At 42.8% G+C, this 25,961-nt stretch overlaps 2 protein-coding genes across 3 annotated transcripts in view; one reads left to right on the plus strand and one right to left on the minus strand.

The window, feature by feature from the left end:
- Positions 1–2,005: 2,005 nt before the first annotated feature.
- On the minus strand, positions 2,006–11,147 carry VIM (vimentin). Its single transcript, XM_006159746.3, has 9 exons — positions 10,533–11,147; positions 9,839–9,899; positions 6,786–6,881; positions 6,547–6,702; positions 5,771–5,896; positions 4,972–5,192; positions 4,195–4,238; positions 3,725–3,810; positions 2,006–2,327 (listed from the first exon to the last, which is right to left on the minus strand). The coding sequence occupies exons 1-9, from the start codon at positions 11,093–11,095 to the stop codon at positions 2,286–2,288; spliced, it is 1,395 nt and encodes a 464-aa protein (XP_006159808.1). The 5' UTR covers positions 11,096–11,147; the 3' UTR covers positions 2,006–2,285.
- Positions 11,148–11,198: 51 nt separating this feature from the next.
- TRDMT1 (tRNA aspartic acid methyltransferase 1) overlaps positions 11,199–25,961 on the plus strand; it is an 80,983-nt gene continuing 66,220 nt past the window's right edge. Inside the window, exon 1 of one of the 2 annotated variants that reach the window (XM_014592075.2) lies at positions 11,199–11,362. The gene's annotated coding sequence lies outside the window, so the exon portion shown is untranslated. Of the gene's footprint in view, positions 11,363–24,063; positions 24,133–25,961 lie in introns of those variants that run through there. The other variant, XM_027776244.1, reaches the window with a different exon arrangement.

Here is a 25,961-nt window from a genome sequence, read left to right on the forward strand (position 1 = left end):
AAAAGATAAGGGAAAAAACGCTAACAGTATAATTAAAGATAAAAATAAAAGAAGACTTAAATAGATTTGAATTCCTATGAGATGGGCCCTTGCAAGGCTTTTCATTAAGTTCTAATTTCTGACAGTCACAGATAAGGGAGGCCAGCTCATCTTTTCTGTTTCTGGGATGTGATTTTTACAAAGTACTATAAGGGACTTTTAAGGATGGGGAGCCTCCCAGTCTGTATGAATAAAACTCCCCGTTGTTGTTCTGTTTCCTTTCCACCTAGGAAAATAAACAAAATTGTGTCTTTTAATTAAAAAATAATAATAAAGCATGATATGCATGCCAGGAAAACCAGCCTGAGACTGGGATTTTCGCTGGACAACACTCACATGCCAAAGGTGGGTAGAAATGGAAGAGCCAGGGAAATTGGGCTGAGAGGCTAGGAGACTGGGGGGGACGGTGGTGAGAATGGCTAATGGAAAAAGAAAAAAAAAGTCAAATAGAAGAAAGTTCTTAAGGTCCAAAGAGTTGGTGTTTACCCTGATAATATTGACTAGACATTTAACATGTATTCAAGCAGGAGGATGATGGTACAGGCACATTCAAAGAATCTCAGGGTAAATTTCCTTGCCTATGCAAGTATGCTTAAGAGTAGCATGACCAGATATAATCTATTGTCCAAACCAGTACATTGGTAGGCTGAAAAGGAGCACAAGAAATACTTGTAGCTCAGGGTCACTTCAGCAGCCCCATCCTTTCTTTACTCATGCAGTGTCCATAGCAACAGGAATGATGACAATCTTAGCCAACGTTATTGTATATAGGTAGGGCTTTTCATGAGCTATCTTACTGTTCCCCTCAGCAACCTTAGAGGCAGATATAAACAGAAACATTACAAATGCCCAATATATTATTCCTAGAAAAGTACGGCAACAATAATATAAAAATTTGTGATATACTGAAGTCAAGGAATGTGACTATCAGGAGTTTCACTCCAGAGCACTGTCAACCATTCATTATACCTCTGTTGTCTTCAGACAATGCCCTATCTTGTTGATCTATCTCCCTTCTATCCATCCTCCTAAGGCCTGGTCATACTGCATGGACTAAAGGAAGACTTCGTGACTACCAGGTTTTGAAACCTCACAGCAGTTTCACCACATGACCCACATGCAATAATCTCCTCTTCCCTGAAGAAAAGGTAGGGATTTTTCTTTATTTTCTAGTACTGTTCTCCAAATAGAAAGGTCTTTAAAAATACTTATTCTATGGATAGATATAGGTATAGCTACCACCAGTAGATGTCACTATACATAAAAAGGCAGAGCAGTTTCATATGTTAAAATTTGGCAAACTTGTTCCATTTCTCTGTAATCTTGCCAGTGGATGATAGTCCTGACATCTTGGCCATGGCTCTTTTTTCAATTTATTTCTTACATGAGAGAGAGACAGAGACAGAGAGACAGGCACCCCCAAGAGTGTCCCTACACCACAACCCATCTCAGCCAGCCTGAATCATGGACACACGTGGGTACCAGCATGCTCAGGGAGGTCCTGTGACAAAAACCCAGGACCTTTCCTATGTGAGTCTGGTTGTGTTACATCTGTACCACCACCTGGCCCTACTTCTGTATGCTTTAACTTTCATGGTAGAATTTCAATGCTAGATATACTAAAAAAAAAAATTCATTTTTTTCTGATTGAACTCACACATGAGCATTGAAACTGCTAAATTCATTTTATGATAAGAGTGATCATCACTTTTATACGTTATTTTATTACTAACCCTCTATTTATAATTTTTTTGACATTAAGAATAGAAAAGGAGGTCAAAGTGACAAATATTAAAAACTATACCTGAAGCATAAACAAGTTACATTTGCCAGGTTACTCTACATAAATAGGATTTTAGGGGCAAAGTTAAAAGTACCAAGCACAGAATTATTCCGATGTTATCAGATAAAGAACACACCAAAAGAATTTTTCCAAAGATTTATTGAAGCAAAAACAAGTTGGTCAGATACTTGCTGGAAAAAAGCAGTTTTAATGGTATTCAAAAAATACTTTTTAAAAAGTATTCTAGCACAAGACTTCTTTGTAAACTAGATTATGATGTAAACTTTTTTTTTTCTAAATCTCTTAGGAGTGTCTGTTGTTAAGAACTAAGCTTATTCCTATTTCAAATCTATCTTGCGCTCCTGAAAAACTGCAGAAAGGCACTTAAAAGCTGTTTCCTTAAGATATGAATTTCGTTTTTATTCTTGCTGGTAATATATTGCTGCACGCATGTGTGCAGTTTTCATTCAAGATCGTCGTGGTGCTGAGAAGTTTCATTGATAACCTGTTAAAAAAATAAAACTCAAATGAAATATAATACTATGTGGTAATGATTAAATCATCCCATAAGTCATGCAAAGAAAAACTCTACTAAATATGCATAAGAGGACTTCAAAAAGTTAGTGAAAATATGGAATTAAAATACAAGGGTTTTGAGACCAGCAGTTAGCATAATGGCTATGTTGCTGGACTCCCATGTAGTTGACCACGGTTTAAGTCCCGGACCCGGTGGCTTAAACTCATGCTGGGTGCATGTGCATGTGTGCCCAAGATCCTGAGAGGAGAATGGAGGAGAAAGGATTGCAGCGTGGCCATCGCCCTGGGGGTTGATTTCTTGCTTTCTGTCTCTCTGTCTCTCTCTGTCTTTCTGGCGAACACACGTGCCCTAGAGCAAAACCCTCTCAAACAAAACAAAACAAAACAAAACAAAAAAACAAAAACACAAAAACAAGAACAAAGCGAGGGTTTTGGGCCAGCAGGTGGCAGGGTGGTTAAGGTTCAGGATTCCCACATGGTTGACAGCGGCTCAAGTCTTGAACCCAGAGGCTTGGAAATCATAACAAATAGATAAATAAATTTTTTTAATTATTTTTTTTCTTTCTTACTTTTTTTCTTTGTACACAAAACATTTGAAATCTATGCACAGTTTTTTCATAATATGCAGCAGTTAAGAGCTGTGCAGAGGAAACCAGATCCCACATGGCTGACCAGGGATCGGGTCCAAGCCCTGGAGGCTTACACACTGTGCACGAGAACACAGGCCCAGGATTCTGAAGGGCTGGAGAACTGAAGGAAAAAAGGATTGTGGTGTGATCTGGCCCTATTGGTGAGGTGCTTTCTCTCTCTCTCTCTTGCACACACATACACACATGCTCCCTCTAACATAATAAAAGAAAAAATGTACAGGGACTACATTTAAAATGTATGTGCAAAGGAAGATTTTCATTAGGATTACAGGAAATAACAATCATTTCTTTCCTGCTGTAGAGAGGGAATAAGACACTAATTGATCATACGGCACACCTCTGCTCTATATAGATGGCCATAGGAGTGTTTAGGTGACAGTCACTTCGAGAGGTAGTCTAGTGAAGTAGTCTAATAAAGCTGGTCTAACTAATAACTTAAGCAAGTTTAACTCTCATTTCGAATTATTCACTGTAGCAAGTCATTCATTTTGGAGTACAGGAAGAAGATTACTGTCTCACTTTCACATCTAGGAGCTAAATAATTAGGTGGCTGTGTAGCTCTGGAAGAAGTGGCCTATCCATTTTTTAGTAGGGTAAGTGAAACTGAGATCTCTCAAATTAGTTAGGCTACCTCTGAGATATAGATTTGTTGATTTAAAAGAATAGCAATGCCTGTGTGAGACTACTCCATTTTTTTAATTTAAAAGATACCAACCTGTCCATCTCTAGTTTCAACCGTCTTAATCAGAAGTGTTCTTTTTGAGTGGGTGTCAACCAGAGGGAGTGAATCCAGATTAGTTTCTGATTTAAAAAAAAAAAAAAGTCAAACAATGAACAAACATGAACAAGTTTTAAATATTAACCATTTCATGTATAATTTATGTTTTTTCACAATTATTTAAAGCATTATTTCTAAATTAATTCCAAAGCGTTACCTGCTTGGAAACCCAGAGTCTGACACCACTTTAGCACCAGACTGAGATCGTATTTCAGAGTGTACTCTCCATCAGGAGGAAGTAAATAGATTTTACATGTCAGAGCACTTGGTTTTGAAAACTATGGATATTTTATAGAATTTTGTCTTGTGTGGCATTTTTCAAGTATTACTAAAAAATAAGTGCTTTATTACACATGGAATGGTTATAAGCTGCTAAAATTTTTCATGAAGGGAAATAAAATACTTACCCCTCAGATTCAGGGAGGAGAAGTTTGGAAGAGGCAGAGAAATCCTGTAAAAAGATGAAGAAAAACAGTAAAACTGTTGGAAAAGAACTTCACCCACAAGGAACAGATTTATACCCTTCTTGGTTCATCAAATGACAAAATTTACTCCTGTACTTTCTAAGTGAGGAATTTGCTTCAGAAGCATTTCCCCACAATTGGTCTCATTAGTACATTTAAAATATTTAGCTCCAAGCATTTTCTTGGCAGGGGCATACACTGGAGGCACTGCAGAGTGGGAAGAGTGTGGGCTTTGCCAGAGTTGTGAGTTCGAATCCCAGTTTCTTACTGATTAACACTGATTAGGGCAAGGTACTTACTCTCTCTAAACCTATAAAGTTCCTTGTGTATAAAAAGTGGAAAGGGAACCAGCAGATGGCATAATGGTTACATCATTGGACTTCCATGCAGTCAACCATGGTTTAAGTCCCAGACTCGTTAATTTAAAACTCACACTGGCTGCATGCCCAAGATCCTGAGAGGAGAAGAGAGGAGAAAGGATTGCAGCATGGCAATCCTTTCATGGTGGGGCGGGGGTGGGGGGGGAAATGATTTTTCACTTTCTGTCTCTGTCTCCAGCAAGCACAGGCATCCTATAGCAAAAATTTCTCTAAAAGAACAAAGGGGAAAGTAGCTACCTTGAGGAAGGGCTCGAAAGAATAAATGAGATAATGCATTTGAGCAAGTGGCCCAGTACCTAGCCTATGCTGCTATTCACACATACCAGTCTGCGTTCCATACCTGCTCTCCTCGCCTTCCAGCAGCTTCCTGTAGGTGGCAATCTCAATGTCAAGAGCCATCTTAACATTGAGCAGGTCTTGGTATTCACGAAGGTGGCGAGCCATTTCTTCCTTCATGTTCTGAATCTCATCCTGCAGGTGGCCAGTGGTGTCTTGGTAGTTAGCAGCTTCGACAGCAAAGTTCTCTTCCATTTCACGCATCTGGCGTTCCAGAGATTCATTCTACAGAAGGGGAGAAAGGTTTCCACTGTCATGTCCCAGAAAGACCCAGTTCTTTCCAGAACCATTTACAGACCACTTGCAATCATTTCCCTTAGTGGGAAATCTGAGGTAGAGAATACAAGTATCACATCCCTCTTATCAGAAACAGTGATAAAAGTGAGCTAAAGTCTTCAAAATTCCCGTAAGGGCTTTTTGAATCTGTCTTGACAGCTCACATCCTTTTGCATTGAAATCTGTTTTCCTTCATTTGAAATTTTGCTCAGACATCAACATCAGTTTGGTCAATTGAATGGATTCTAGGCTGATGGTTCTCCTTCTTCTCCCCCTTTTTAATCAAACAAGAGAGAAAGAGTAGATTGGAAAGAGATAAAGGGCTATTTTTGACATGGTCTCACCATGGAGCAAAATTCCTGACATAGGGTCACAGGCACATGCCCCTGTGTCTGGGCTGTTTGGGCTGGGCTGGGAAAAGAACCTGGGCCTCCCATGTGGCCTCAGCCACTGTGCAGCAGCACCCTCCTGCTTGCACCATTGCAGCTGGGTCTGCCTTCCCTCTTTCACTGCAGTGTGGTACTCACAGTTCCTTTAAGCGCGTCCACTTCACAGGTGAGGGACTGCACCTGCCGCCGGTACTCATTGGACTCCTGCTTCGCCTGGCGCAGGGCATCGTTGTTGCGGTTAGCAGCTTCTGAGAGGTCAGCAAACTATATGGAAGGAATCAGAAATGTAGACTGTTCACATTCCAAGTATTTCGACTCTCTCAGGAAAAGAAGTCAGAATTCTGACTCAAGGTCCTCTGGAATGTGTTAGGAATTTCTGTTCTGAAAGCCAGAGAATGAGCAGTGGAATGCTGACGCTGACATTTTCAGACAGCATTCACTCTACTGGGCTCAAAGGCCTGGTGGTACAGTTTACTTGGAAGCAAGGTGGGAGATGGTTTGTGGAAAGGGAGTGTGCTATTGTAAAGGAGGTGATATGGTGGGGAGGCTGTGGCAAAAAGCAAAATTAGAGGGGCCTGCAGATGGCATAGCAGCCGTGGTTGGAGTCCTGGTCCAGTGGCTTAAAACTCACACTGGGAATGTAGGCATGGCCAAGATCCCAGGAGGAGAGTGGAGGAAAAAGGATTACAGGTGGCCATCTCCCCGGGAGGTGATTTCTTGCTTTCTGTCTCTCTCTCTCTGTGTTTTCAGTGAGTACACGCAACCTACAGTAAAAAAATAAATCTCTCAAAAGTTTTTTGAAGAAGAACTAGTAGCAAGTGTTTGGTGCTAAAAGGTATTTAGAAATCACAGACAAGGGCAGCGTTTTCAGAGCAAAGTGCTGTTCTTTTGCTCTAGACAGACTTGTTCCCTACCTTGGACTTGTACCATTCTTCTGCCTCCTGAAGGTTCTTGGCAGCCACACTTTCATACTGCTGACGGACATCCCGCAGGGCAGCCGTGAGTGCAGGATTGGAAACATCCATATCGATTTGGTCATTCTGAATCTGGGCCTGCAGCTCCTGAATTTCCTGAAGGAAAAGGAGACAGAGGTTGGCCGGGCCCAGTGCAGGAGCTTTACCTGCGTCCATTCCCTAACACGTCTTCCACTTACCTCTTCGTGTAGTTTCTTCAAAAAGGCAATCTCTTCTTGCAAGGACTCCACTTTGCGCTCCAGGTCAAGACGTGCCAAAGAAGCATTGTCAACATCCTATTTTCAAAAGACAAACAACAAGGCGTGGAATGTGAAAGTCTGTGGTTCATCTCGTTTATTCTTCTTACATTAGCCATGCGCATTGAGTACCCTTACTACAGACAAGACCTTGCCAAGTTTACAGGTCACTCGGTGCTCCAGTACACTCTGCTTTGTTTTCTTTATTAACAAAATTGAATCATGACCCACCGTGTTGTACTCAAAGTGGCAAATACACAATGCAGAAATAAATAAATGTGCACCAACACAGGAGGCTGCACTAAACCAATTTTTTTTTAAGAGAGATTTTTTACTATAGGGTGTATGTGCTTATTCGAGAGACAGAGAGACAGAAAGTGAGAAATCACCCCACTGGGGATGGCCACACCACAATCCCTTCTCCTCCATTCTCCTCTTGGGATTTTTTGTGTACACATGCAAAAGGTACCCAGCATGAGGTTCAAGCCGCTGGGTCCAGGACTTGAACCGTGGTTGACTACGTGGGAGGCCAGCAATGTAGCCATTATGCCATCTGCCAGTCCTACATTAAACTAACTTCTAAATCCACATTTTAGTAGTGGATTTAATCATTTAATAGTAATTATTATTAATTATCTAGAAACTCAATGCCATAGCATTAAGTTTGGAGTTGTCTGTTCCTTTACTTTTTGCGTCATTTCATGGACTGTGATAACACAGCTGCCCAGATTTCATATCTTCTTATATACATGAGTACATGTATAACAGAAACTTTAAAAAGTGCTTTAAGAGGCCAGTAGGTGGCACAATGGTTAAGGTGCTGGACTCCCACACAATTGACAATGGTTTGAATCCTGGACCTGGCAGCTTGAAATTCATGCTGGGCACGTGTATGTGAGAGCACACACCCAAAATCCTGAGAGAATGGAGGAGAAGGGCATGTGGTGTGGCCATCCCCCCTACAGGGTGGTTTCTCACTTTCTCACTCTCTGTGTCTCTGGTGAGCACGTGTGCCTCTCTTAAAAAAAAAAAAGTGCTTTAAAAGTTTCAGTGTATATCTGAGCTCTTTCTTCTTCTTCTTCTTTTTTTTTTTTTAATCTCTCAAATTCTGATACTTACCCTGAGGCAAGTATGTAGTTATCTGGCATCTGGGCTATAAGGAGCAATTCAGAATACTGGACATGCTATGGTCCAGGCAAAGAAGGAAAAGAATCATGACTCTGAATTGTATTTGCTTTGCTTTCTCTGGTAGAGTTTTTCTCCTGAAACTCCCCTGACTCATTCTACCAGGGAGTGTCTAATCTGTTTACTGGGCACTGTATCGATTCAGTTAGCTGGCTTGTTTCAGAATGACTGGTCAAAAGGCTTGCATATAATGAAACTATCAGTAGAATTCTTGCTGATCTCACTGAACAATGTTTTCACCATCTGAACTGCTACATTCCAAGTCAGAAATCTGTAATCTTGCAATCATAATTTTATTTCCCATCAAGGAAATGTTACGAGGATTGTATACCACTTATTTTTGTAGGCAGTTACATCTGCAGTACATTAAGCCTTGCAGTCTTAATGTTGAGACACTCCTACAACCTTCATGGAAAAGTGAGGGAAGAGTAGGTGATAACAAAAGATCAGAGTTGGGAAAAATTTCATTTTTGCTGTTAAGCCCTAAAAAGGATTAAAAAGATATTTTACTAATATCTTTTAGAAGTTGCAATGTGACATTCTATTTTATTGAAGAGAATGGGGAATTATACTTAATCCCTTCAATAGGAGATCTTTTATATTAATTTTGTTTTAAATTAAATGACTACTCTATGAATACCATTACTGGTGTAATAATTGTAAGTGTTCAATAACTAAAATGAAACACACATCGCCATGTTTAAATTAATTTATAAATATGTTTTGGTTTCAAAATGTTATCCAAGACTCTTGTGGAATATCCCAGTAAGCGTTCTACAGAAAAAAAAAAAAAAAAAAAAACTAGGCTCAGAATCTGTCTGCTTTTGGATTCCAATTTTAGGTTAAAAATTCTTGAAGTCCATTGAACTTTGGAGCAAAAGAATATAAAACCTTTCACGTAACATTCCATTATTCAGTCTTAGACTTGCATTTTTTGTTTATCAAGAGGAAGCTGAAGAATACAAGAACCCAATAAAGACAGGCCTTGCAAAATGTGAGGTGAGACTGTAGCTTTAGGAACTTTTCGCATCACATACTTCACAAGTCTGGGCCAGATATTAGATAACGGATGTTAGCAAATACTTGTGTCCAATTAGAACCGTGCTTACATCATTACATATTCAATAAGAATGTAGCCTGTTGCAAAGCTTCTCTGGGAACACAAAGACTCCTATTATTTCTGTCCACAGCCATTGCACTTGCCAGAATGTCTGTATCTACATTCCATAGTGAAGCCCATAGAAACCATTAATACCTTTCAGCCAGGGGGACAGATGGCTCCTTTTCACCCTTATTAGATCACAAAATAGTTGTGCCTAGTGATACTTCTATCTAACTTTCATGCCACAAAAGAATCTGCAAAGGAGAAAAAAACTGTGGGGCTTAATTCCAATTAAACTAAGTTTCTTATCCTTCAACACGTTTGATATTTTAAACTTCAGGATGTAACTGTGCTTTTTTGTGGCCTTGTAAAAGGCAATTGGCTTTAGCAAATCACAATCTACATCAAATTCTGTCTGAAATCAAAATGTTAATATGTTGCAAAAATAAAACAGAAACAAAATTTCTTTGGAAAAACTCTCGAAACAAAGTAAAAAGCTAACAGACTTTCTGTCCTAAGAAAGGGTTTAAATCTTTCCTATGGATTTTATCCCCAGACGTTCCAACCTGTGGTCTTTCAGCCAGTAGGGGGCTTTCTTCATAAAGTGAAGTTGGACACTTTTTAAACTTGGGTTAAGTAACTTTTACGGTTGCCCGTGGGTTGGGAGGGTGGGGTCCGGTGGCTACGAGTGGGAAGAGAGGCTACAAACCTGTCTGAAAGATTGCAGAGTGCTTTCGGCTTCCTCTCTCTGAAGCATCTCCTCCTGCAATCTGAAACAGTTGCACATTAACCAAAAGGGAACCAGGAAACCGCCAGGGGCGGGGCGGCCACACCCAAACACCAAGTCGTCGCGCCGCGAGGCTTGCGCCTCTGCGCCACCTCCGCGGGCAGCCAGCGACTGCAGCGTTTAGAAATGCTGCCCTTGGCAGGTTCTAGTGGGACCCAGCGCATAAAAAGGCCATCACAAACCTGCCAGGTGAGCCCCGCCCCCTGCGCCCCGGAGGAGCCTCTACCATCCCTTTGTCTCGCTTCCTCCCCGCCATCCCCTTCCTCCCCCTTCTTGCCCGGTGACTGGCAGCTTGCCAGAAGGGCCAGGAAACTTTCTAAAAGTTTGGGGTAATCGTTCTCATCGCGTCCAAGGGCCTTCGATTACAGACGAAGTACAGTTTTAAGAAATCTGTAACTTGAAAAGGAGAGTTCTTGGGCAATGCGTGGGGGTAGAAGGGAAACGCTAACTGCAAGGTCTGGGTTTTGGGCGGGGCTGTGCGTCGCAGCTGCAGCTCAGCTTCACCACCGTCCCCCCCACCCCCAAGCAGCCACCGCCCAGGCCACATCCCCAAGGGCGTGGCAGCCCCTCGCAGGGGCTCTGTTCCCCTCTCCCTCCCGCCTCCCTGCCGCCTTACTTCTCCCGAAGCCTCATGATGTCCTCGGCCAGGTTATAGCGCTCCACCTCCACGCGGGCCTTGTCGTTGGTGAGCTGATCCACCTGCCTGCGCAGCTCCCGCATCTCCTCCTCGTAGAGGTCCCCCAGGCGCGACTTGCCCTGGCCCTTGAGCTGCTCGAGCTCGGCCAGCAGGATCTTGTTCTGCTGCTCCAAGAAGCGCACCTTGTCGATGTAGTTGGCGAATCGGTCATTCAGTTCCTGCAGCTCCACTTTCTCGTTGGTGCGAGTGTTCTTGAACTCGGTGTTGATGGCGTCGGCCAGCGAGAAATCCACCGAGTCCTGCAGCAGCCGCACGCTGGGCCCGCTGCTCCGCAGGCGCACCGCGGAGGAGCGCGTGGCGTACACGCCGCCCGGGGACGAGGTGTAGAGGCTGCGGCTGGTGTTGGGGCGCAGAGCGCTGCCCAGGCTGTAGGTGCGGGTGGACGTGGACACGTAGCTCCGACTGGAGCTCGGCCGGCTGGCGATGCCCTGACCACCGAACATCCTGTGGTAGGAGGACGAGGACACGGACCTGGAAGACATGGTTGTAGAGGGTGGTGGTGGGCTGGGGCCGCTGCACAAACTGGCTGGAGGAGGAGAAGCTAGCGAGGGCGCAGTGGGTGTGAGCGGTGAGAACGCAGTGGGCGTGAGCAGTGAGAGCGCTGCTGAGTCTTTGGCGAAGGGATCCCGGAGCGAGAGTGATAGAGAACGGGGCCCCGCCAAGGGCGCTGTTTTTATATCCCTGTTGGGAAAGAGGGTCTCCTCCCCCTGCCATCCCAGCAGTGGAGCTCACCAGCCAATGGGGACCCGGTGAGTAGCGGGGCGAGTGGGCGGGGGCGCCCAGAGCCTTCCTCCTCTGCAGCCAGATAATGGGCAAGGTCCCGTTACTTTATGCGTTGGGCTGGGACTTTCGGGGGCTTTCCTGAGGATGGGCCAAACTCTGTTCACCCTTGGGTGCTGAAAAAGGCGGGGTACGCGGTGGTAGGGGTATCTGCCAGTAACCGGACAGAGGGGTCCAGGGAACCGCGCCGAAGCGGGTGGGAGGAGGCGCGCGGGTGGGAGGGGCGCGCGGCTGCGGTCGGCTGCTGGCGGGTGGGTGGGGAGACCCGCCCGCAAGGAGCAGGAAGAAAGGGAGTAAGGGACCCAGAAGGTCCGAAGGCACGGAGAAAGAGACAAAGAGCGCCTGAGATTGGAGCGCAGGTTGGGGGCACGCACAGCCCAGGAGGCAGGACTCGGGCTGCGCGCAGCTTTGTGCACGCTCTCCTTGGAGAGAGCTGCTAAAGCCCATGGCTGTTTTCAACGATTTATGTTGGAGCGGGGGGGTCCAGTTTAGGGACCTAACGGGCTCAGGTCGGGTTCGGAGCTGGGGAGTGGTGTCAGAGGGAAGCCTGGCGGGAGAGGGGTGGGGTCTCTGAGTCACGGCGGTGACTCACTGCTCCTGCTTCTCCGCGGAAGTTGAGGGCTCCTAGCGGTTCTGGGGAAACCGTTAGACGAGATTGACTGAAGTCTCCGCGGCCCAGCGCGCTGTTCTAAGTTTTTCCAACTTTGAACTGGGCGGCCGCTTTAATGTGTGCGTTTGGTTGGGGAGACAAGAGCGCCCCTAAGTTTTGAAGAACGAGTCCAAGCCTGACTTTGCTCCATTGTGCTGATCTCTGTTTGCAAGAAACTTCTGCAGACCTGGAACACCGCCAAACCTGGGTCTCTGGGATCACGAACGCGCTCGGGAAAGGCTTTTCTCCCAGAGTTCCCTTCCCCTTCTCTCCAGTCTCCTCTCGCTCTCTCCTCCCCACCAAACCACACCCTACTTTTAACGTGATCTGTAAGTTCTGGGTGAAAGAGGAAACTCAGCGTCCACAGTTTCAAAATCAAATTTAGTGATCACTTTTTTTTCCTGCTAGTGGAAATCATTAAAGATATCATCGGATCCAATTAAAGAATTAATTAGGTGTTGCTTAAAAACTCCAGGATGATTAATGAGTTCAAATGAAAGGCAATTATATAATCCAAATGACGGAATGTTTAGAGGAGAGAGATGAATGCGTTAGTTTTACGACAGGCGTGTACAGTGTAGAATTCTAGTGATTTGTCTGGAAAATGTCCCAGGTCTTTTTTCCAGAATTCATGCAATTAAATGGTCTTGGAGGGAAGGAGACAAAACTATCCATACAGCATAAAACTTCGGGTCAACTCAGCGTCCACAGTTTCAAAATCAAATTTAGTGATCACTTTTTTTTTCCTGCTAGTGGAAATCATTAAAGATATCATCGGATCCAATTAAAGAATTAATTAGGTGTTGCTTAAAAACTCCAGGATGATTAATGAGTTCAAATGAAAGGCAATTATATAATCCAAATGACGGAATGTTTAGAGGAGAGAGATGAATGCGTTAGTTTTACGACAGGCGTGTACAGTGTAGAATTCTAGTGATTTGTCTGGAAAATGTCCCAGGTCTTTTTTCCAGAATTCATGCAATTAAATGGTCTTGGAGGGAAGGAGACAAAACTATCCATACAGCATAAAACTTCGGGTCTAGGACATGAAAAAAAATGTGTTCAGATTCAGCCACTTTACCCTTTCTAGGGAAATCCACGCTCAGGAGCTACTATTTCAATATTAACATACAAAATAGCCTACCTCCGGGACGATCCAGGGAGGAAGAGAAAAATTTCTTGTGCTTAAGTAGTAATTGAAAAGTCACAGGGTTACAGGGTTTGTGTGTGTGTGTGTGTGTGTGTGTGTGTAGATTTATAGAGTGCTAAAAGGAGTAGCTGCAGAACCACTGTACACTGGATAGATGGGGGAAGGTCTTTCCTACCACTTTTTTAGGGGAGTACAGAGGATCCTGGAGGTTACCTGGCATTTACAAAAATAATTGAGAGTCAAATGAAGGGTCTGTTCTAGCTTCTCCTCCAGACTCTTTTTGTCACTGTATCTCAGTTCTGGCAGTTGGTGCTGCCAGAATGGAGCTGCAGGACCCTGGGCTGCCCAGCTCTCCCTGTGGCTTGCTTTTATTCTCCCCTGCACTGGGAGGCTGCAGGCTATTCCCAAAGAGCACTCCTGGGGCCCCAGACCCTGGCAGACTAGCCTGGGCTCCACCTTCCCGTCTTGCTTTCTGAGAGCCCTTTATTCAAGCCACTACTCAGCAAATGTCACCATTGTGAGTTTGCCTGGATCCTTTAGAGTGAGAAATGCAATCTCCCTATGGAGGGAAGAAAGAGCTGGCCTTACTCCTACTGGAAATGCTGATCCCAGGGCAATGTGGTAGCGCTGTCAGGGGACGCATGCTGACTGACTCACTGTGGAAAATGAGGACAAGGCACTGGTGCGGTGTGGCTGTGTGCCCTCTCTGTGCCCACACCACATTCCTCAGGACCTGGTGGCTTTATCCAGGATGGGCTCTAGCCCTCCTCATCGTCCAGAGATAACCCTTCTTCCTAACCTCTCCCCACTCTGTACTCTCAGGGTGTACTAGGCTATTCTCCTGCCATAGCTGATATGTCCACATGGAATATATATGAACTATATAAAAGTGTATGTATGGGGGCCAGCAGGTGGCATGGTGGCTAAGGCACTGGATTCCCACTTGGTTGACTGAGGTTCAAGTCCTGGACCTGACGGCTTGCTTTCGTACTTTTCCTCTCTCTCTTTCTCTCTCTCTCTCACTGTCTGTCATTCTCTGGTGAATACATGTACTCTATAGCAAATGTTAAAAATAATCACTAAAGCTAAAGAATTATTTTAAGTGTATGTATGTATACATGTGTGTGGAAATCACACACATATATGTGCATACATACATAGATGTACAGTATACCCAATGTGTTCTTTGCCACAGTTTAGTGTGGACCATAGAACATAGAAAGATAAAAGCTATGAAAACACTTGTACTCGTTCATGTAGAATTTATGAGACGAGAAAGAATTCATTTCACTCTGGGTTAAACGCAGTGCCTAAGCACAGTGTTGCAACTGTGGCTGATCAATCAGCATCAGCGAGGGACATCAATGTGTCTAAACTAATATCGTTGAGTAGAAAAACTCACCTCGCCATCTGTGCTACCTTCATTCTTAGTTACCATTTGAAGTAAACAGCACACGGACACAGCTTTCTTGGTTTGGGGATTTATTTTTGATCACTAGGAAAGCCTATCCTTAGAAATATTTTGAAGTGCTGGACTGTGAAGCTTTCTTCAAACACCAGATGATGCAAGGTGTGTCTGAATAAGGACATGATGTACAATTTGAAGGCCGGGCGTAAACACCACCTCTAAAGTACCAACAGTGATTTGGGAATTTGCAAGCTATGGTGATGTCAGTTGGATTGGGTGGCTTGAACTGACAGACCAGCCAGCCGTGTGGACAGGAGCTTAGCGGCCTGTGAAGGCTTTGGGAAAGCTGGCTGGCAGGAGGTGAGGCCAAGAGGCCAGCTTCTAGCAGGAGCGCCTTGATGGAATGTTGTAAATCAGAAAGTGGGAAATGTGAGAGGATAAAAAACACGACAAAATCTGAACAGCATGGTAGTAAAGATACTATGATAAAATAGGTGCTTTCATTCTTGTGCCTTCAGGATGACAGGCACTGTATACACATTTAATTTAACTTGATACCCTTATAGTGGGACCAGCAGATGGCATAATGGTTACATTGCTGGACTCTCACATAGTCGACTGCAGTTCAAGTCCTGAACCTGGTGGCTTAAAACTCACCGGGCGCACGTGTGTGTGTGTGTGCGTGCATGCCCAAAATCCCAAGAGGAGAATGGAGAAGGGATTGCAGTGGTCCATCCTTACTGGGGGTGGGGGTGCTTTCTCACTTTCTGTCTCTCTGTCACTCTCTGTCTCGTGCATGTACACTATAGCAGAAACCTCTCTTCAATAAATACTCTTATAGCATCCTGCTTGAGAGACTTGATTACCCATTTCATAAGTGGGGAGTCTAAGATTCAGACTGATGTTTGCTGTGGTTGTATATAAGCAAGGGACAGAAAAGGAGGGTAAGAACTAGGATTGGAGCCTTTCTAACTCCAAATATGCCTGTCTTTTTCTCTTTACCTTCATGATAAAATTTTCGGGACCAGCAGGTGGCATGGTGGTTAAGGAGCTGGACACTCCCACGTGGCTGACCAGGGTTCGGGTCCTGAATCTGGTGGCTTGCTTTCTCGCTTCCTCTCTCTCTCACTCTCAACGTCTGTCTCTCTCTGGTCAAATTAAAAAATAAATGAATGAATAAATAAAATAAAATAAAATAATTATTTAAAAACTTTGCCTATAACTGTCCTATTTATTTATTTATTTGGAGAGACTTTTGCTTTAGGGCATGTGTGCTTGTTGGAGAGACAGAGAGACCAAAACCAAGAAATCATTCCCAGGGGGGATGGCCACACCACAATCCCTTTTCCTCCATTCTCCTTTTGGGATTTTGGGCATGCACACACACACACACACACACACACACATACACCCAGCATGAGTTTTAAACTGCCAGGTCCTGGACTCGAACTGCTGTCAATTATGTAGGAGTCAGTGACATAACCATTACACCATCACCTGATCCCTACAACTGTCTGATTTAATTCACAGATACTGTTTGTATCTGTGAGCATCTGAAGAGACAGGATTTTTAATACAGATATTACTGAGAAGGAACAGATTTCTAGAGGATTTTTTGGCAAACACATAGAGTATTTTGTTGTATGCTATTTGGGTGGTGTAACAGTGATTCATAGTAGATAAGAAGGGAGGTACGTCCACTCGCACTCTAAGCCCTTACTTTCATTTGTGAGTTCAACTTTTCACGTACATTCTGTTCTGTCTCTTCAGAGGTACCACATTCAAAATCGGGCTTTGCTTATCTTATGCCTGTAAGCCCATCAACCGCAGCAGGATCCCCTTCCAACTTCCCTGTCTACTTGGGGCAACACAGCAAAGTAACGAGATTGGAAACGTTCATCACTGCCATGTCCTTACTCCTTGATCGCTCTGACCCGATGCTTATCGGATCTCCCTGCTCTCTGTATGTACTCACCTGTCTGTTCCTGCCACTCATGGCTAAGCATTTTATACCTCCTGTCTGCAATACTGCCTTGGCCTTCCTCCAAGCTTTCCTTTCTCCTGCCAATGTATCGACCTTAGCACTGTTATCCTTTTTGCCTTTTTCCTTTTTAAAGTTTGTTTTGATGTTTTTAAATTCTTTTTTCTATGAGAAAGACAGAACGAGACAGATAGCAACCCTAACAGAGTTCTCACACCATAATCCATGCTCAGCTTCAGCCAGCCATGGATCATAGGCATGCATACACCTGCTGTACTCGCAGGGATCTCTAGGCACAAATCTGGAACCTTTCCAGTGGGCTCAGCATTGCAGAGTGTTGCATTTTACACCATGTGGTCCCCTGGATGCCTTTTCTTAAAAACAAACAAACAAACAAACAAACAAACAAAAACCTTATTCTTAAGAGGTCTTGATGATCCAAAGAATCACTCACCCCTCCCTAGAACGCAAGCCCCATGAGGGCAGTGATTTTCTTCCTTTGGATTCCATTGTCTCCAATGGCTAGAGAAGAGGTGGGCACAGCTTTCGAATGTATGGATTAATGCACACAGGGTTCATAGAAGGAAGGAAAGGGGAGTAGGGCAAATATTTACTAGGGTGTGTATTACATTAAGCATTGTGCTAGTCACATAGATGTGATTGCATTTAATCTTGGACAGCATAGTCACGCATCACTTAACAACAGGGAGATGTTCTGAGAAACGCATGTTAGGCAATTTTGCCATTATGTGAACATCACAGAGCATACTTACATAAGCCTAGATGACCTAGCCTACTAGACCTCTAGGCTGTATGGTATAGCAATTGCTTCTTTTGGGACCTCTGTCATCAAAATGTAGTTATCTGGTATAGGACTGTCTTATGACATCCATTTACAATATAAGCAAAAATTGCATAGATGACAGAGTTCTGGGGATATTTAGGGAGTAGCAAGAATCCCAGGATTGCTGAACTATGGAGCAGTTGTAGTGGAGAAAGCAAATTGTAAGTCAACATGGACTATGCGTTGGAGGATTAAATGCCAAGGAGAGGAGTTGATAATTAACGTGGTGGGTAGTGAAAATTCACTGCGGTTTTTGACTAGGAGAAGGACATGCTTCTGTTTAGGGGGGTTGTTTTGGTATGTCATGGAGGGTGAACTGGGGAGACTGATTTGAGGACTGTTTGCAGTAGATTGAGAGAGTATTATGGGTATTAAGCAGAGAGTCTGGGAAATTACAGAGTGGACCAGCAAAATCAGATGGACTCTGAGTTTTCTGGACAGGGTAACTAAGAGAATAGGTGGATTCCAGATAGAAATGCTTGGGTAGAAAATTAATTTGAAGTGAAGGATGATAAATTAAAAGCCTGGGACCTGACAGTGTGGTCTCTCCTCTAGTCTATATAAGTTACAATTTCATGTAAGTGAAATATCACGGGCTCATGGGGTTTTACATTCGATAGCATAATCTGTTCACTTAAGGAATAGTGAATGTTGTTTTGTTGGGGTTTTTTTGAGAAGTTTTTGCTATAGGGTGTGTGTGCTCACCAGAAAGACAGAGAGAGACAGAGAGACAGAGAGCAAGAAATCACTTCCCTGAGAGGAGCTGGCCATGCCGCAATCCCTTCTCCTCCATTCTCCTCCAGGGATCTTGGACACGCGTGCACACACGCCCAGCATGAGTTTAAGCCACCGGGTCCAGGACTCGAACCGCAGTCGACTACATGGGAGTCCAGCCACATAACCATACGCCAACTGTTGGACCCAGATTGTTGGTTTTCTTATAGTGTTTTTCAACTGTTTCAGAGTATCAGTCTAGTTTCCACAGCTAGGGACTAGAAAAACAGAGACTTCTTTGGTATTCTAAAAAATCATTTTTCAAAGATCAGAGAAAAAGAAATGTAATGACACTCTCTAGAGATGTCTTTGAACATTTTGAGAGAAAAAGCAGATAATAGTTCTCCATAGAACCATACATAATTTATAATTTCATCAAGTCTAATTCACAACCTGTAACAGAGGAAAGAGAAAGCTAAGTATGTAGGAGGAAAATGATGTTCATTAACATATGGAAGGAAATCCTAGTGAAAAAAAAAGGAACTCTCCAGCTGATGTTAAAGAAGCAAAGCTAAAATTTCAGTATTGGTTTATTTGATCAAGACAAACAAACCAAACCAACCAACCAACCAAACAAAAAAAAACCCAAAAAACAAAGAACAGAAAACAAACCCACCAGCCCAGTTATAAAAACCCAGATGTCATTTGAAAGGGCCCTAAATGATATTGTCACTGTTTAGTTATTGGCTGAGTGATACTACCAGAAGAAAACTAGCAGGTATTTGCCAGTGGCCTATAATGTTGTTTTTGTCATTATTTTTCAGGAGAGAGGACAGGTCACACTAGAAAATTGGCGAAGTGCATTGGTATCCTGCAACTGTACTCTGCCTCTTATGATGAGGTCATGCAGTTCCCAAGTGGGGGAAGTTTTTTTTCTGGATATAGGATCTATTAATAATGAGAATTTTCTTTAATAGAACACTTTTCTTTTTACAAAATTTAAATAATTTGTAAAAAGAAAAATAAAGAGATTTGATTTGGCTTTATGGTGGCTTGAGAAGTTGGAAAGGGAACCTTGGACCAGCTTGTGACCTGGTTGCTCAGGTGGCTGGATCCCATATAGCTTGATTGCACAGTTCAAGTCCTGAACATGGAGGCTTGAAAAACACACAGGACATGTGTGTGTGTGAATGTCCAAAATCCTGAAAGGAAAGACAAATAGAGAAAGAGGGTTTGTGGCATGACCGTGTGCTATGGACGATGCTCTTTTGCCTTCACTGCTCCCTCGCCTTTACTGCATCACCCCCCTTTCACCAGTGAGCATATGTGCCTCCCGGCAGAAAACCAAAAAGCAGAAAGAATGAGAGAGAGAGCAAGAAAGAAAGAAAGAAGAAGAAAAGAGGGAAGGAAGGAAGGAAGGAAGGAAGGAAGGAAGGAAGGAAGGAAGGAAGGAAGAAAAAGCAAGGAAGAAACACAAAAGAAAAAAGAAAAGAAAGGGAACACTGATTCTTTGTGTAGGCATATCTGTTTCCTATAAACTTGGGAAAAAATAAAAGAACTCCATCCCACTTACCTTAATACTGATTAATGATTGACCAGTCTTTCCCAAGATAGGCAATTGAGGAATGCTCTGGTGTATCACATTCCTTCAGCCAGGGAAATGATTTTCTTAAGAATATTGGCTATTGTATTTACTTATGAATACCCATGATAGACTCAAGAGTTTAAAATGTATCCCCATCAAACTGTGGTTTCTACGTATGATGACAAAGATTAATATGATGTGTTGAAGTTAAAAATGAAAATGGAAAGGCGTAATATAGAAAAAATAATGGAAAAAAAAAAAGAAAAAATAATGGATACCTAAGTCAAAGGAACCCTGAAGGAATTCATATAGCAAATGGAAGGAAATATAGAATGGCTTAATGCTAGAACTAGGCAAACCAAAAGATAAAGAAAATTCATTAAAATTACAACAAGAAATAAGTAAAGGCCATTTTGAGTTAACTGCAGCAGAAAAAAGAGATTGGCAGCCCTCCCAGTAATTCAACTGAGTAAGGTTTTATATTTCTAATTAGTTAAATATGAGCAATATGTTTTGTACTAAGACTCATATGGAGATGACGAATAAGGACAAAAACATTTTGGAGATTAAATGCATGCTCTTCGAAACATAAAGTATGGGGTCAGTAGGTGGTGTAGTGGTTAAGGTACTGGACTCCCATGTGATCGACCATGGTTCAAGTCCCAGGCCCGCGGCTTAAAACTCACACTAGGCACATGCGTGTGAATGCCCAAAATCCCAAGAGGAGAATAGAGAAGGGATTGCAGTGTAGCTATCCCCCTGGGGAGGAAGGTGATTTCTTGCTTTCTGTCTCTCTGTCTCTCCAGTGAGTGCGCATGCCCTATAGCAAAAATCTCTTTAAAAACCAACAGGTCCAGTGGATAATGGTTGCACCACTGAACTCCCATGTAGTTGACTGTGGTTTGAGTCCTGGACCTGGCGGCTTGAAAAATCAATGCCAGGCACGTGTACGTGTGCATACAAAAATCTTACAAGGAAAACAGAGAAGGGATTGTGGCATAGTCATCCTCCCTCGGGGGTGGTGATTTCTCACTTTCTGTCTCTTCAAGTGCAAAATGTTTCCTAAAAAATTAATAAATCATAACAAAAAATTTCTGATGAAATATAGTTTACCTCATATAGCATCTCTAGAACATTAGGAGGTTAAGTGTGCATGAAGGGAATACAGTGCAGAGATGTTTGCGTGTCTGGATCAGGGTTTTTCTTCTGCTAACTCTGAGGTGGCTGTCACAGACCCTGACTAGTGAACTCTAAACAGTGATAGCCAGGCATATGGTATCATTACTAGAACTGGAATCTGCCCCAGATAAGAAGGTCAATGTTAATAAGAATGATTGCTTACATGTATCAAGTGCCTATGGCAAGCACTTTGCATGTGTTAACTTATTTAATTCTTACAGTAGCCCCATTTGACATATGAAGAAACAAAAGGCACCAAGAAATAAAGCAACTTATTCAAGGTTGACAGACCTGGGATTTGAACTCAGGACTCCTGACTCTAAGCCCAAATCATGAACCTCACCATACTGTAGTACCTCACATGTCGTGGTGATTTTACACTATGTTGGTGATGTCCCAAATCTCTTTAGCATTCTTTTTTTTTTTTGGAGAGGTTTTTTGCTATAGGGCGCGTGCACTCGCCAGACAGACAGAGAGAGACAGAGAAACAGAAAGCGAGAAATCACCCCCTAGGGGGGATGGCCACGCCACAATCTCTTCTCTTCCATTCTCCTCTTGGGATCTTGGGCACGCATGCACATGTGCCCAGCGTGACTTTAAGCCACTGGGTCTGGGACCCGAACCACAGTCAACTACGTGGGAGTCCAGCGACATAGCCATTATGCCTACTGCTGGTCCCTCTTTGACATTCTTCTCATGGTATCTGTTGATCCACCTCTTTGGACTTCCCTTTTTTTCTGTTCTGATGAAGCACCAGGATCTGTTGATTCAGAACATGGTGCCCTTAATGAATCATCAAGGCGTTTACGGAGATTATTAGGGGTTTTCTGTGGAGATCTCCTTTAATTCTGACTCAACCAACCAGAATGAATTGATAGCTGTGACATTTGACTCTTGCATATAATTAAAATGAATAAAAATGCTTAGTGGAAGAGAAATCAATTGACCACATTTTTGGAACACATTACCTCTGTAAGAGTAACTTCTCCCTCTACTTAGTCACTCTTGATTAGCTTGAATTTTAGGACAATTTAGTAACATTTTTGTCCTGCAGAAGACTAATATTGCACAATTCAAGAATAATGGAAGAGTTATATGAAATGAAAGGAGGCTGGGGGCAACTGGGATTCTCTAGACCAAACCAAAGCGGCGTTCCTGATAATGCAAAGGACCTTACTATCTGTTTTGCTTTGTTTGCTTTCTTTTTATTTTTATTTTTTTTTACCATAGGAAATGTGGTGGGAAGGGGCTGAAAGGAGAGAGGAAGTGAGAAACCCACCCCCAGAAAAGATGGCCACTCTGCAATCCTTTCTTCTACATTCTCCTCTTCTAACTTTGAACACGTGTACCCAGCATGATTCTCAAGTCACCTGGTCAGGGACTCGAACCATAGTCAGCCATGTGGGAGTCCAACACCTTACTTGCCATGCCACTTGCTGGTCCTTACTATTCAGTTTTTAAAATGTCTTGTTGGTTTTGTATATCAGAATTCTCAAAGCCGTGCTCATCCACACCAGCTTTATTTTAAAATAGATCATGTTCAAAGTACTTCACATGTGTACAAGGGCAAAAGCACTATCACAGTCCCATTATGGATATAAGGGGAAAAACAATAATGCAAGTATTAAAAAACCCTGATGGGGAGCCAGCAGGTGGCCAAGGAATGGACTCTGACATGGTTGATCACGGTTCGAATCCCAGACCTGGCAGCTTGCAAGTCAAACAGGGCACATATGCGTGTGTGCCCAAAATCATCCTGAGAGGCGGCTGGAGGAGGAGGGATTGCAGAGTGGTCACCCCCCCCCCCCGCCGCAAGGGGTGATTCCTTACTTTTTGTCTCTGTTTCTCTCTGTCTCTCTGGTGAGCACATGTGTCCCATAGCAAAAAAATCTATAAAAAAAAAAAAAAAAAAAGCTTGATGAAATCCTAACTCTGTAGTAACCTACTTCACAGATTTGATTATTGTGAAGAGTACCAATGACCCCCATTCAGTTGATATATTTTGAGTCTTTATGTGTCAGGCTCTCTGATGGGTACTAAGGACACAGAAATGAATAGACTGTCTTCCTTATGGTCAGAGAGACCTCATTTCTCTCTCTTTGTTAAATCATTTTGTGTTAGGACCAGCAGATGGCATAGTATATGTCACTGGACTTCCGCATGGCCGACTGTGGTTCGAGTCCGAGACCCAGTACCTTGAAACTCATGCTGGGTGTATGTGCATGCCAGCCCAAGATCCTAGGAAGAGAATAGAGGAGAAGGAATTGCAGTATGGCCATCCCCCCTAAGAAGTGATTTCTCATTTCCCTCTCACTGTGTCTGTCTGCCTGTCTCTCTCTCTTTCTCTCTCCCACCCTCGCCCTCCACCCCGAAAGTATATATACTCTAAGGCCAAAACCTCTAAAAAAAAATCATTTTGCCTTGCATAATGGCAAGGCCACATTGAGATCAAGCTGAATAGTTTCATAATGCCCCCCTAAAGTCAGAGGGCCTTAGTGAAATAACATTGACTTTACTTTGAAATCCATGGAAATAGAAAGTTTACTGTTTTGTTCTCCTTGATAAAATACAGCATAATATCTAGTTGCTGGGTTACTACATAAAACACAGGGCCCACAGGGCAACCAGGAAGAACAGTTAGCAATTAAGTAAAGGAAATGACTAGCGGGTTTGAAACCCCACACACTGCCCATATTCTTCTTAGCATAGGAAGGCATCTACGTTACTTAGGCAACTTTTATCACTAAGGAAGTAGTTTTGGTGACTCATGCTCATACAGAATGACTTATTTCAAAATCTGGGTGTTCAGTAACCTTACCATTATACATCTGTTTTCTTTTCTTTGGATGAGGCCAGAGAAAGTTTATTTGGATGGCATAGGTTTATTACTTAGTAGGATATTCATCGGCTGGGCCCTTTTTTTTTTTTAAGAGAGAGATTTTTGATACAGGGCCTGTATACTCAGAGAGACAGAGAAAGACAGAGAGACAGAAAGCAAGAAATCACCTTCAAGGGGATGGCTATGCTGCAATCCCTCCTCCTTCATTCGCCGCTCAGGATCTTGGGCACACGTGCACATGTGCCTGGAGTGAATTTTAAGCTGCCGGATCTGGGATTCGAACCACGGTCGGCTACATGGGAGTCCAGCAATATAACCATTAAGCCATCTGTTGGTCCCGACTGGCCCATATTTTAAAATGTAATGAACTGGTGGTGATCAGAGTAAAAGGTCAGTAGTTCTTATACATTGCTATGCTAGAGGTAGAACTAACAGCTTATTTTCTAAGCAGAAATCTTATATTTTATAAAAACATTTCTCATCAATTATTTTTAATTTAAAGTTACAGTGCTATTTAAATATAATCGTACTTTAGATAATTAAAATGAAAGACTGAAGTGCTTTATACTATAACATCAAATGCCTTATTTTTTCCTAAAGAGATGAAAGATGGAATTCAAATCTCCACTGACAGTTGTCTAGAGGTGATAATTACAGAGATGAAGGAGCCCTTAGGAAGCTCCTCTTTCAACTTCTCTCTTCAAATTTTCAGAATACTTGCTTGGTATTCCAATAGCATTTCTTTATTGATAATCCATTTTTTTCTATGTTAAAAAACAGCGGAAAAGTTGTAGAAGAAGTTAGTGAAATGTGACAGATCAATAATGTGTCTGTAGAACTATGTGGAAGAATTTACTGTTGACAGATGAACGAAGCCGGAAGCCAAGGGTCTGAGCTGGCTTCTGAGGATAAGGTGGGAGTGCCCTGGCTTGGGCTTCAGGTGTTGCAGAGAGCCCTTGTGGTGCCAGCTCCCAGCGCAGCCCACTCAGGGCTCCCCTAAATCAGTGGCCCATCTTTAGTGCTAACTCCAGAAACCACACCATAAATCTCAAAATGTAGGCAGTGTAACTTTAGCTGTTTTCATTTTGCTTCCAGTTTAGTTCTTTTCTGGCTTTCATTTTGTGGCTGGAAAAGCTTGAAAAAGACAATGAGTCATGAGAAATATTTCTTTGTTCTCTAGTTAGATGCCTTCAATGTGGGGCCTAAGCTCTGGGCACCACGTGTATGATACATGAGCCTTGGCATCTGATTGCTTTTCTTGGGCGACCCTTTAAGAAAATATGTCCGGGAAGTACTCATGCAGGGATTCTGAAAGTGTGGTACCCAGAGCATCAGCACCACCTGGAGATTTGTTAGAAATTCCAGCTGTCAGTCCACACCTCAGGTTGACTGAGTCAGAAACTCACAGTGGGTGGGTGAGGCCCAGTAATATCTGCTTTAACAAACCTTCCGGAGATTCTGGGAACCACAGTGCTCATGAATCAGTATATGTGGCCTTGTAGCGTATAATAAATATAGTAGCTGGAGAAGGGGGAAATCGAGGAGAATTTGCTTGTGAGGGAATGAACAATAGAAAAAAATGGTCAGCTTTCAGAATTCAAAGAAGAAAAAAATAAAGCCTCAAATTTAAGTTGCAGGACTAATCGCACGAATCTTTGCCTTTTCAGAGAGGAGCAATTCAGATGATGAGGTTACTGTGAAATATATTGGCATGGTTCTGAAATTTTAGAATAATCTCTCGAGGGAGCAAAAGGCATGCCTTTCCATATTAGGACATAAATTCAACTCAGGTTCGTGAAATCCTATAAGATTCTTGTATTCCAGTGACTTAACTATTCATTTGTCTCTTGAGACTTCATTTTCTACATATGAAAACCATATGCGTTACTAATCTCCCACAAATTATGTCATCGGAATGAAGCGAGGGATTCAGTGTATGTCAGAGAATTTTGGAAGCATTTTGATTATTGAGAAATGCAAAGCATCAGGTTCAGGAATGATGAATGTTAAGTATTGAAGGTAAAGAACTGTTTGGAAGTTGGTATATAAATGAGATGTTCACTGTGATCTCTCTTTGAAATTTAGTCTGGACTCTGTCATATGTCAGCTGTTTGATTTTTAAATAAATCACAATTTTTAAAAAACTCTTAGTCTTAGTTTCCTCACCAAAAATGTTGTTAGTGGTTCCCAACACACAGGATTGTTGTCAGAATAAAGTT

The sequence above is a fragment of the Tupaia chinensis genome, unplaced genomic scaffold, assembly GCF_000334495.1.
Source record: "Tupaia chinensis unplaced genomic scaffold, TupChi_1.0 Scaffold000647_1, whole genome shotgun sequence".
NCBI classification, from domain to species: Eukaryota; Metazoa; Chordata; class Mammalia; order Scandentia; family Tupaiidae; genus Tupaia; species Tupaia belangeri.